Source organism: Anastrepha obliqua, chromosome 1, assembly GCF_027943255.1.
Source record: "Anastrepha obliqua isolate idAnaObli1 chromosome 1, idAnaObli1_1.0, whole genome shotgun sequence".
NCBI lineage: Eukaryota > Metazoa > Arthropoda > Insecta > Diptera > Tephritidae > Anastrepha > Anastrepha obliqua.
In genome coordinates, this window is record NC_072892.1 from 27497588 (window position 1) to 27511613 (window position 14026).

The following is a 14026-nucleotide window of genomic DNA, read 5'->3' on the forward strand; positions in this document are numbered from 1 at the left end:
GGTCATGGAGTGAAGAAAATACTTGTGTTACAACCAGGCTAATTTGGCCGCAAATACAGGGTGGCTGATGAAAGCCGCTACCAAAAAAAATTGAATAACTTTTTTTCTTTTTAAGTTATCTGTTCCATTTTTGTTTTAATTTGCAGATTGATCTTTAAAATTTATTAAAATGGATAACTGGGACACGCAAACAAGAATTTGGATAGTCCGCCGCTATCACGCACTGGAGTCCGTAGTTTTGGTACAGAGAGAGTACAGGCGGATGTTTGGCGGCGATCCCCCGAGCAGATGGACCATAATGAGACTGGTGAATAATTTTGCTGAGCAAGGAACAGTCGCAAGAAGGCCTTATCATCGAAACCCACCAGTTCGGACGGAGGAAACGATCGCTGCTGTAGCTGCAGCTATACAAAGCAATCCAAGGGTTTCAACAAGAAGCTTATCTGCTCAACTTGGTGTCAGCCGACAGTCTTTGCAAACAATAATGCACAAAGATTTATACTTATTTCCCTACAAAATTCAAATGGTTAACAAACTGAATGCAGCAGACTTGCCGATTCGCTTGGAATTTTGCCAGAAGATCCTGCAAATGGTGGAAGAAGACCAAAACATGTTAAACTGCCTTTTCATGTCTGATGAGGCCCATTTCGATTTAAACGGCAATGTGAACAAACAAAATTGTCGAATATGGAGTACTTCTAACCCACAGATACTCCACGAGACGGAATTGCATCCCCTTCGCGTGACAGTGTGGTGTGCGGTTTCTTCACGCTGTATTGTCGGGCCTTATTTTTTTGAAGAAAATGGTCACACCGTTACGGTTACTGGAGAGCGTTATTTGAAAATGCTGAAAGAATTTTTCTATCCAGAACTACGCCGAAAGAGAATTCCTTTCAACTCTGTGTGGTTTCAACAAGATGGGGCAACGTCTCACATAGCCCAGACTGTTATGACAGAGTTGCGATGAAAATTTCCCAATAAACTGATTTCAAGAAACTCCGAATTTCGTTGGCCCCCCAGGTCGCCTGACCTTACTGCACCTGACTTTTTCTTGTGGGGTTTATGTAAACAAGAAGTTTATAAAACAAAGCCAACAAATTTGGATGAACTAAAACAATCCATTCGGGCAACAATTGCGGCTATTCCTGTCGCAACTCTCAAAGCAGCAATGAACAACTTTTTACTAAGATGCCGCACTTGTGTCAACGAGCATGGGGGGCATTTAAATTCAATTATTTTTAAAACTAGTTAAGCTACATTTAATAAAATTTAATGACCTTCAACTTGAAAAAAAAAGTAAATGAATTCCATACACTAAAAAAAAAGTTATTTGAGTTTCTTAATGTAGCAAAATTCATCAGCCACCCTGTAGATAAGAAAAGATCAGGAGAATTGCTTAATCTCTCACGAGCAAACATCTCGAAGGTCGTGGCTTATGTCACGGGCCACTGGCTGTTAGGTAGGCACTCTTCTAGACTAGGATGGGGAAGCAGAAGAAAGAGCAGAACAATTCCTCTGTAATTGTCCAACCTTAACTAGGAGTAAAGCAAGGTTTTCAGGTTGAATACCATTTTGACTCTCTTATGGAACTATCCGGTGTTGGGATAAAACCTATCCTACGCTTCATAAAGGAGTCTAACTGGTACCATGAAATAAAATAAACAATAAGATTACCATGTTACACAGGGATCCACAATAGATCTACATGATCTAAGTGAGTTGGCTACTCCAAGCCGACTGCCACAAAATCCTAACCTAACCTGCTTGTAGCTGTTTTTGTGCATCTTAGCGTATGGTTCTGCGCTCACTTGACACAAAGCAGTTAAAACAATTGACATTCGTTGGGGGTGTCGAGCATTTAATAGACATACCCTACAAGCCGAGACACTGCTGAGCACTTTAGGCGCTGCGGTGTTTGTGATTACAACAAGGAGCATTTTTTAAGTCGGCAGTAAGCAGTAATTACATTGTAAGCATAGAAATGATGAGTTGCTTTGTCTTTGTGAAGCAATGAAAAGCTCTTATATGTAATTGCTATGAGAGGGAAAGAAATATAATACCACAATGCTCCGTTGACTATTTTCTAGTGGTCGTCAGTGATTTCTTCAATTTTAGATTGGGAATTTTTGTCAGCGTCAAGAAGAATTGACATATGGACGGCTCAGCTGGGTGAGGGAAGATGTAGTACGCTCGTTTTATGAATGAATGTGCATACTCTACTTCTAGAAATACGAGCATGCACTCATGAATGAATTTGTTTATACAAAATCTTAAACTTTTCAGCGCCATCGCGACCAAAGAAATCATGGCCACTGGGTTTGCGCCTATGAATGAATTTTTTTTTCTAGTCGCAAACCTTAGAATTTTAGCTTTGGATGGTATACGCATGTAGAGGCATATTAGTAAGTGCCCTTATGTGCGATTATATTATATTATATGTGCCTATGTACATTCATATGTGTAAACGAATGAGCATTGTTTTGTTGGAAGCTTGGAATACAAGGCATAAATATTTGTATTTGTGCACACGCCCATGCATATGCGTACATTATTTAATGGAACTAGGCTGCTCATCAATGCGGTTAGAGCACATTTGACTGAGTGTGCAATTTTGACTGGCTGTGGTGCTGGAGAAAACGTTTTTATTAAAAGCATCCAAATAAAACCGACGGACCTTCCATTTCAATTTCAACGACTCTAGTTCGCAATCAAAATATGTTTTGCATTGACAATAAATTCAGCTCAATAGCAAACACTTAAGGTCGCGGGTTGGATATTACTAGGTTGGTCAATAAGTTTTCCGGTTCGATAAGAAAACCACAATGTTATGGATTGAAATAAACTTTATTATTCAGTTTAGTCTCCCTGAACATCAATACACTTATTCCAACGAGATTCAAATTTATGAATTCCATCCCTGAAATCAGAATCTAGAAGGGAAGGCCTGAAAAGACGCTTCCACAGCTGTTATAATCTCATCATTTGATGAAAAACGCTTTCCACTCATGCATTTCTTTAGGTCTGGAAACAGATGGAAGTCGCTAGAGGTCAAATCTGGTGCATACGGTGGATGCTTCAACAATTCCAAGTTTAATTCATGGATTTTAAAATCTTGGTAATGTTCTTGTGACACGGTGCGTGGTCCTGATGAAAAATAATGTTTTTCTTTTCCAAACTGGGTTTTATTTTAATTTTTTCCCTTCAGCTGGTCTAAAAGTTTACAATATATACAATATATATATATATATATATATATATATATACATACATATATATAGTTGGCGCGTACACCCTTTTTGAGTGTTTGGCCGAGCCTTAATGGAGGGACGGACAGTTTCAAGCTGACTCCGAACCGCAGATATTTTTTATGAGGAGCTTTTTCATGGCAGAAATACTACTGTGGGCACAAAGTAAGAATTTATTTGTCAAACTTCGCGGGATTAAAATTTCGCTCTAGTTATTTTTTTCATGAGTTGGCAGCACTGTTGATAACATCTGAACCAACTTTCATGTCAATGTCATTATCAGTAATATATTTACGCTTGTGTTTACCAAACGACCAAGAGTGCATTTTTCGATTTTTACAATGTCTGATTTGATTGAGCAGAGAAGTGCCATCAAATTTTGTTTGCGGAATGAAATTTCGGCTGCGGAAACGTTTAGCATGCAGAAGGCATTTGGTGATTCGACAATGTCGCAGAAAAATGTTTATAAGTGGTACAAAGACTTCAAAGAGGGTCGAGAACGTGTTGATGACTTGGAGTGCTCCGGACGACCATCGACGTCAACAGATGACCAACACGTCAATAAAGTGAAGGAGTTAGTGCTCAAAAATCGTCAGTTTACTGCTAAAGACCTTACTGATATGATCGGAATATCAGAAGCATCTGTGAAAACCATTTTGAAAGACCATTTGGGCCTACGAAAAGTCAAATCTCGTTAGGTACCGAAAACTCTCAATTTCTTGGAAAAAAGTCGTCGCGTTGATGTGTGTGAAACAATGCTTTCAGACTATCAGGACAAGCTCAAATGGATCATTGCGGGAGATGAGACTTTGATTTATGCTGCTTACGACCCTGAAACAACCGACCAATCAAGCGAATATCATGCTAAAGGCGAGGCCAGACCGAAAAGAGCACGTCAAAGTCGTTGAAAAATAAAGGTCATGATGACAGTTTTTTTCGATTTTCGTGGTGTGGTGCACTATGAATTCCTTCCACCTGGCAAAACTGTTAATAAGGAATATTATTTGAGCGTTATGCGTCGTTTACGTGAAGCAATTCGTCTAAAAAGACCAGAATTATGGGCCAACTACTCTTGGTTTTTGCATCACGATAATGCACCGTCTCACACTGCACTCGTTCTTCGTGACCATTTCGCCAAAAATTCCACGCATATCGTGCCGCAACTACCGTATTCGCCTGATTTGGCACCGTGTGACTTCTGGCTATTCCCAAAACTCAAGAGACCACTCCGGGGAACGCGTTTCGAGTCCATTGAGGAGATAAAAGCTGAATGGAAGAAGGTGCTGATGGCTATACCGGAAATGGACTATTTGGCATGCTTCGGGGATTGGAAAAATCGTCGGCATAAGTGTATTTCATCGAGAGGGGATTATTTTGAAAGGGATGAAATTGAATTACAAGAATAAATAAAGATTTTTCATTTTACAACCAAATTCACCTTACTTTTTGCCCACAGATATACATTCGGAGGTTTGCCATTGCCTGCGGAATGGCTACCGCTATTAGAAAAAACTTTTTCTTAATTTTGATTTTTCACCGAGATTCGAACCTACGTTCTCTCTAAATTCCGAATGATAGTCACGCACCAACCCATACGGCTACGGCGGCCACCCGTAACCATTACTTCAGTAAAAATATTGCTTACACTGCCCAATGAGATGCCTAGGGATTTTACTAAATATCTTTCAGTCATCACTCGTCGGTTTTCTAATACAATGTCCTGTATTTTTTCTACGATTTTTGGTGTTGTTGCTGTTTTTGGACGTCCATGACGTGGATCGTCGTCAAGGCTTGTGCGACCACGATTCTACAATAATTGATAGCGAAAAGTCCTTATACACTTTCAACACTCGTTCATAAATTTCTTTTGCTTTTAAACCTTCCATAAATAACTCAATCACTGCACGACTCTTGATTGTTCCATTGCAGAGAATACTGTGAAACGGCCATACTAAATGGCTTGTAAACAAAGAACCAACATAACAAAAACAAAACAAACAAAAAATACGATGCTTGCAGGAAGTGTAATTAGCCGGACAGAAGAGAAACCCTGGAGCACCTTCTATGTCACTGTCCGGCTCTCTCGAAAACTAGACTATATTACCTGGGAGCTCTCAGTTTTGACAAACTAGAATCTCTCCCTGAACCGGATCTTGAGCCACTCCTAAAATTCGCGAACAGTGAGTCATGGATATTTTCGCTAAAACAAAAAAAAGGACCCTAATCCTCAGAGACCATTCTGTGTGACTTCAGCCAGCCAATATAGCTTAACCTAACCTAACAAAATGTGGTCCAATGTAGGCTAGTAGCAACGCACTCTCTTATCGGACCCCCTAGACTTATAGATCTCAATGTTTTACACATCGGAAAGTATTTGTAGCTTTGCTCATACTTTTAGACATCGTTTTAAAAAGTTCAAAAAAATTAGTTTTTTATTATAATTCCTTGATTATAATTATATTCTTATTTATAAATAACCGTTTATTTTATGATGAAGCTGTGTGAAACAAGATGCGTGTTGCTACCACTTAAGTACTTGTAAAGATAATTTATTTGTTAAAATCATAGAAAATATTATCAAATGAATGACAAATATCGTTACATATGCATGTATGTGTATCCATAGTCTCACATTAGAAAACTTTGATTGATGTTAATCGCTACATTTTGGCGACTTGTCTCAAGTTCGGCTTGTGACTCTTCTAAAATAAATATTACCTGAGTTGGTGTTAAGTGTATGAGGCTGGCTAAGTGTTCTCTTTCTGGTGCGGACAGGTACCTTTGCTGCTTAAATCGTCTCTCTAATTCATACACCTTAAATAAGAAAAATATTTTAATGTTATAAAAAGAGAAGTCAAAATTAATGGCTTAAAAAGTGTATATACATACATACATATATGTTAGACCTTTACAGCAAGACACGGAGGAGGAAAACTCTAGTTAATGCATGCAGAACAAAAACTAATAAACATAATACATATATAAATACATATATATGTATGCCTATTCTTGCTTCTCTGTGCAATTGAATTTTATGCATGTGTACGAGTACATCGATTTTGAATAATTTATGCTAAATTCACCTTCTTCTCTTATGGTGAACATATGCCGGATCAATTAAAAACGTGTTTTACTAATAAGGCACAAAACGTTTTTTGCTTCAACCCACACTAAGGGAAACACAATGCGACATGGCAAGACATAGTCATAATTAAGAAACTGCTCGATCCACAAACCCAAATTTTTTATAGTCGTGTGTGTGTATGTTTTTTTTTACCTCACTCTTCGTACAAAATCGGTGCACCGTAAAACGAGGGTGTGCATTAATTCAAATAGTCAATGATGGCGAAACGCGCCCGAAATTCGGCATAGCACGTGTCCATCGCACTTGGTTGCAGTCAGGGGTAACAAACTTTATTTTAGCGTTGCACCTGACTGATAGCTGCCAACCTAAGTGAGTAACTGAGGGTTTGCTGTGCTTCTGGTGCCTATGGTACAGCGGAAATTCTCTCTTGTGAGATTCTATTACCGACAAAGCAACTATAGGAAAAACAATCAAGCGGATGGGTTCGCAAAGCGCATCTCAACTGGCAAATCTAGTGGAGCTACATATCCAGGATCGCCAGGTACTAAATCCTAAATGGAAATCAGCAAGACGAACGCAGGACAAATGTATCAAAATACTTGATAAATTGGCTTGGAACTGACAGAAACTACGATCCGTAAAGTGCCAGACTTACGGGCGAAAAGTGCACGCAACTGGACTCCATGGATTCTTCTACATCCAAGCAGAAGGTTTTGGGTCATACCAAATCTCCTCCAGGGGTGAGAAAACGCAGCGCTACTGAAATCAGCTCTTCAAATCCCTCCCTACACAAATACTCTCACGGCAGGATGGCAGAGACGGGTTGGGGAACTCCTCATAGAGGAGATGTATAGGGAATGCAAATCCGAACTTAAATTCGAAGGTACAGTTTCGACCAGACATAATACTAGCCTACTATCCAACTGAAGAAGCTGCCAACTGGTTGCGTGAAACGGTGTCAAAACCATCACACTGAGAAAGGTGAGATTTAGTCACAAGTGACGAGGACCATATGCAATGACTGCGTACCCACCACGAGGAGCAGACACAAACCAACTTCTGGCCCCTATCATCACTCAACACAGGTGTCTGTACACACACCAATACAGTATTCAGCAGCAAGGAGCTGAAAACAGGGAAACTATTAACAATAGGCATCGTCGACCAATCATAAAAGTAATCAGGAAAAGCAACTGTAGGATATCCTCCAAATTCGGCATGATTCCTCTCCACTGCGTAAAAACTCTCGCAGATGTTGCAGAAAGTTGGGATACAGAGAAAGTTTTTAATATGTTGAAAGAAGTTTTTTGCCAAAAGGCTACAGAATTCATTTGTTTGGCACATATCGTCTTTGAACAAACTTATAATTTTTTATAAATATAATGATTTTTTTGGTTGGAATGCAAAATTTCAAAACCCTTTTCCATCTGATATAACACATGGGCTGAAAATTCCCGGGCATAATAACTCCCAGCAACCACTGGCTGTTAGCAGATCTAAAAAATTGCTCGCTGGTAAGAAATTTCCCTCGAATGAAGAGGTTATCGCTGAAACTTAGGACTATTTTGAGGCAAAAGATAAATCTTGCAAGCACGAACATACAGGTTGAATCCGAACCAACATTTATCACACGTATCATCAGTGGAGACGAGACGTAGGTTTATGAGTTGGACACGCAAACCAGACACCAGGCGAGTAAGTGGCGAGCTCCGAATGAACCGAGACAAGAAAACCACGTCGTTTTCAGTCAAAAAAGAAAGCGATGTTCACAAGCCAGCCATTTTTCCAGGTTCTTGAAAGAGGATCCTTTCAAGGGATGTTGTTCAGATGTTGGGTCACCCTGATGTTATATGTACTAGTAAAACTAATATTCGCTAATAGTTAGCTAACAGCATTGCTAATAAATCATTCGAAAAGATTTTCTGAAGAAAATGTTCGTGTATCCTATTTTCGCTTGCCATTATTTGTTTTTTTTTTCTTTTTTTAACTTTGACAATTGCTTTTTACATCGCCCATAGTCCGCATATGCATATAATTTCACTTTTTCAAGGAAAACCCATCTTGACCCAACAGCATCTATAATAATAATAAAAATACTGGTACTTCTACAATAAATTAATAATAATACAAATAATAATAATAATAAAATTTTTTTTTAAATTTTAGTTCTTTTACTTTTCGCTGGAAAGGTTGACCAGATACCAATGATAGTTTTTCCAATTATTAAGTCGAAGTTACCAATGACATCCAGCTGTCAAAATATACAATAGGGTTGTAAATTTGGCAAACACCATTTCACGTTTTCCGAGCGTGGAAGAATTAATAATAATTGGCCCTCGCACTCTTTCTTGAGTGTTTAGCCGTGCTCCTCCCCCTATTTGTGCGTTTTGATATTTTTTCACAAACGGAGTGACCTACAGTTTCATGCGTCCGCCGAACTTTTTCATAGCAGAAATACAGTCGAAGGTTTGCCTTGACCTGCTGAGGCAACTGCTTTAGAAACAACTTTGGCTACCATTGGGTGTTTCATGCCTGGCGTTTCGAACCAGGCCACTAACGAACGTTAGTCACACACCAACCCATTTAGTTACGGCGGCTGCGTGTAAAAATTATTAAAATATATAATGAAATTTCGGCCCAGTTATATATCCGGAGGACCAGTTTTAAGCCGAAAATTCTTCTTCTCAGACGTGGCCCGTATTTATCAAAACGGGTATGTGAATATGTACAATGGGAATGTATACAATCCAACCACTAAAGTTGACTGTCTGGTGCGGCTTATGGGTGTCGGTATAGCGTGATGGTAACCACTTTTCTGTGCGCAAAGCTCGACTCCTTCGTACGAGCTCTGTTCTCAATAAGATAGCGCTACGTGCCATACAAGCAAGGCAACGTTCGTAGCTGTAACGACTGGATCAATTCAAGGCGAGCATCCATCAATTGTCCAACGAGATTATGCGACTTGGCACTCCTTAATAATTTTTCTTGGTGCTACATTAAGTCTTTAATCTATACTAGCAAGCCAACAGCTCTGGATGATCTTGAAGCCAATATTCGAGATGCTATTACTAGAATAACGCAGCACATATTGAACAGAGTCATTACAATTACATGACCCTCTTGAAGCACTGCTAGCAAAGCAGAGATGGCCGCTTGAATGACGTATTGGTCCATACCTAATGGCTTGAATGGCGGCCACCGTAGCCGATTCGGTTGGTGCGTGATTACCATTCGGAATTCACAGAGAGAACGTTGGTTCGAATCTCGGTGAAACACCGAAATTAAGAAAAACATTTTTCTAATATCGGTCGCCCCTCGGCAGGCAATGGCAAACCTCCGAGGGAATTTCTGACATTAAAAAGCTCCTCATAAAAATATCTGCCGTTCGGAGTCGGCTTAAAACTGTAGGTCCCTCCATTTGTGGAACAACATCAAGTCGCACGCCACAAATAGGAGGAGGAGCTCGGCCAAACACCCAAAAAGTCTGTACGCGCCAATTATATTTATATATATATATAATGGTATGAATGTAGCTACAAATTAAAGCCGGAATTGATTTGATAACTCAATTAAATTCGTTTCCTATCGTTCTTATCTGGTCATCCTATAGGTAGTAGTCCCCGTCTAAGAGAATCACACATAATTGAATTTCCCTTTATTAGAACAAAAATTGATGAACAGTTTTTTTTCATAGAAAATATACTTAATTTTTCCGCATAATAGAATCCCGGTTAACTCAATTTCTGTGTTTAAAGAATCAATAAATGTGTATTATTACTAAATACGCATTGTATTTTTGCGTTTGATTTAACTTATATTAAAGTGCATGCATCATAAATAATTTAAGGTTTCTTGTCTGAAATGTTATTTAGTAGTGGTAAGTGGTTTGCTTTATTATTATTCCATAATTGAATTGGTTCACTAAGACATAATAAATAAATAAATTTTCTATTTTATAATTAAATATTTCATTCTTTTAAAAAAGGCTTTTAGGATGGGGGTTAAAGCATTTATCGGTTTACTGAACCAAAACATCGGTTTTATATATATAATAAAATTTATATTATACATTTTATATTTGGTAGAAATGTTGTTACAATTACCTGAGCCTGTGTAAATAATACTCTTCTTTTCCTCCGTTGTGTCAATGGAAATTGCAATGGCTTGGAATCGGAAACACTGCAGGTTGCTAAGCTTCCCATATTTCCCATATGCCCCATGGAGCTAGTAGCTGATCCACCCATTAGTCTCGTTACTATGAAAAAAATGTAGAAAAGGGGCTCAGCATCACTAGGGAAAATATTTTGTTTAACTATACGTTTATCCATTTCTTTATTGCAATCTGCTTTTTAAATATTATGCAATATTTTTACTTAAATTAATTTTATGATAAATAATAATCTAGACTAATTTATAATGATATGAGGTCTGTTGCAGACTTTCTCTTTGGTAAAGGCAGACTCTATTGCTATTATTTCTGTGGCAAGAGCGTTTGAGCGCGATTGGAGTCGAGTGTTGTATGTGGATACTTTGAGATTACGATGAATTTGTGCATTTGTGGTATAATAAGTGACATTTGAGATTATTTTGAGGGTTTTCGACTGGAATCTTTGAAGTTTTCGATGTTTGAGTTCGCTGCAGTAACGCAAAGTTGAATACCAGATGTCCATATCGGTTTCAGGATAGCTGCGTAAGTGAGACCTTATTTTCGAGGGAAATATGAGAATTTGGATGTAGTAATCTATAGAGGCTACCGAATTTTATTTCCAGGCCCTTCCGTTTGGTGAAAATATGGGTTTTCCATATAAGTTAGCTATCAAGACGCATGCCGAGATATTTTGTGACGTTACATTGGCGGATAATTATATTATTGAGCTCAACGGGTGGACAAGTTTTTCGATTTAGTATAAAAGTGACTTGCGAAGTTTTTGCCTCGTTTGGCTTAATGCGCCACTCTTTCAATAAATGAATTATTTTATCAAGTACTTTCTAGGGGTGGGAGTCAATTGTGAGTACGACAGGGTCATTCGCAAACGTTCCAATTATTGTTTTTTCAGAAGCTGGTAGATCGTACGTACGCTAGTCCAGACTGTTCTTGACCTTGTTTGACAAAAAAATATCGGTTTTCGAGATAGATCTTAATAAAAATGTAATAATTTATTGGTAGAGTGTCTTTTATTTTGTAGTGTAGGCCATCATGCCAAACGCGATCAAAGGCTCGAGATATGTCGAGAAAAGCCGCTGTGCATTATTTTTTTGTTCAAATGCTGTAGGTATGTATTTATGCTAAGTATAAATAAATTCAAATTAGTGCTCTTATGAGTTGTAAAGTACTGTTGTCCGAAATATTAATACTTTTTTAAGTGCCAAATATTTATAGAAAAACTATCTATTTCCTTCCGAATTTATTTACTCATTTGCATTGAAAGATATAAACCGATAAATTAATAATTGAAAGGTGGAAAGAGTAGATTTTAAAAACAAATTTTATCTCGGCCGCCAAATATAGTGAATGCTTAATTTTGATAAAATATGATGACACTTAATCCCTTTTTGTGTTAATATTTATAATAACCACGCTAGCCAACTTAACTCAAATCCTATAGTCTATAGCTCGGTTTATTGTCTAAAACATAAAACCGACTAACTTTAATTTAAAAATGTTGGGCGTAAAACATAAATCAATTATTTTCATACAAATCCACTCAATTTCATTCATATCAGCTCAATTTGAAAATATATTTACAAATATATTTAACGCAGAATATCTAAAAACTTCCCTCTAAAGTTATCTACTTTGGTGCCCACCTTGCCCCTTCTCCTTTCCATCTCCTCCAGTAAGTCGTTAACGACAACAGTCCAGAGTAATGGTGAGAAAATACCGTCTTTGTATAAATTTGATAAGGTAATTTCTTATTCGCGCTTTTTCCAGAGACCTCTTGATTACCTCTGGGAGGGCATTGTTAAAATACCATTCAACTGCTATGATTGATCTGCATTTGATTTACAGTATTCACACCCTCCGTATGAATCAATCAGTCTCTAACGGCTTTCAACGGAAACGTGACAATTTGATTGGCCGGAAATCCTTAGGAGATACATGAGTGGTCTTACCTCCCTTGGGTATGAGAGTTACTTTCCCAGCGCTCCACGATTTGGGTATATACCTCTTATTTATGCATTTCGCATAAATTTGGAGCAGCCAGCGACAAGACACATCCGCAGATTTCTGTTCACTTTGACAGGTATAAAGTCATCGGGATCGAAAAGCTGGTCGGATTTGTCAAAATATGGGCATAGAGAATCAACTTCAGTGACTCCTCGCTGCTAATCGTTTAACAGCCCGATCCATCCTTAGGTACCCCATAGACCAAAAAGTTCTCGAGAGAACGAGTCTGAGCCTCATGGCAGCATTCCACGTTTTCACAAAATTTCATGAGTCTCACTTAGTTTTACTAATTTCGGATTTGTACATTCATAGTTCCCATTCCGAGGGAGACTTAAACCTTTTTGCTTTATTACCATCTACACGAAGCCCTTAGTTTAAAGAGTTCAGTTGTCCATTAAGGCGGCTTTCCCTTTTTAGAAAGCGGTCTTAGTGAACAAGAGTACTCGAGGGTCATGCTACATACTTATTCATCTATTGATTCCTCCAAAAGATCTAAAATATTCTCGCAGTATTTCCCGAAGAAGATCCTACAGATTTCTACAGTATAAATCCTCCAATACGTACTCCTGGTTTCATTGAGAAAGAATACCATTGAGAGAATAAAACTGTGATCCGAAAAAATGAGCATACATTCGGTACAGCAGTGAGGAAGATGCCAGAATAAGATCAAACAACTCCCTACCCCAGTAATGAAAATGAAGACCTTTCCCCTATCACCAATCTTCTAATCCAATCTTCATAAAATGGAAAATTGGCTCACCTTTGGCAATAATGTCCATACTTCCCCAACAAATGTGATGGGAATTCGCATAGGTAGCAGTGGTAACGCCCGTTTTCCTTTGTCTCACCTCAGTCAGGGGTCCCTTATCTACCAGAGTTTTCCGATAGGGCCTTCCAAGCTTACAGTAGCAATGTTCTCATTGCTGAAATTAGGCGAGATAAATGCTGTTAGTTATTTTCTGAAGAGAATGTAGGATCTAGGCTTACCTGTACCCTATCTACCATCAGTAAATAGCTTTTCGTTTTGATTTCACTTTCCGTCCTTCTGCTTAGCCACGACTCCTGGAAGAGGGCTAAGAGCGCTTCACCTTGCTGAAAGTGGAGTAGTAAATTGGAGGACGCTGTCTTAGACTGCTACGGATTTATCTGAAGAAAATTCATCTTCAATAATCCTTTCCAACACCACTAGGTCAGTGTCCTCACTATCCGAGGCCCGAAGCCTCTCAAACAAACTTGGAGGGACGGAAGAAAATTTAGTCCTAACATACGAAAATGTGCAGTTTTAACCGATCTTAATAATAATTATGTCGGATCTAGCTAATGTGGGGTGCAATACATAAATATACCAAGTTTGGGCGAGTTTCATTAAGTCGTGTCGCGATACAGGCTTTACTCAATTTAATACTAACCTACCTTGGATAAAGGGTAATATGTGTACCAAGTTGCATTGAAATATGTATATATGTATAGTATGTAATTACATACATTTTTGTCGATTTTTCGTGCGCCGCCACCACACGGCTAAAT

General features: G+C 38.4%; 1 protein-coding gene across 3 annotated transcripts in view; it reads right to left on the reverse strand.

The window, feature by feature from the left end:
* Window positions 1–14026, reverse strand: part of LOC129235469 (thyroid transcription factor 1) — a 99051-nt gene that overhangs the window by 22113 nt on the left and 62912 nt on the right. For all 3 annotated transcript variants that reach the window (XM_054869335.1, XM_054869334.1, XM_054869336.1), the window contains 2 exons: window positions 10434–10585; window positions 5964–6059 (listed from right to left, as the gene is read on the reverse strand). In XM_054869335.1, coding sequence (XP_054725310.1) covers window positions 5964–6059; window positions 10434–10585 — 248 coding nt within the window. The remainder of the gene's footprint in view (window positions 1–5963; window positions 6060–10433; window positions 10586–14026) is intronic.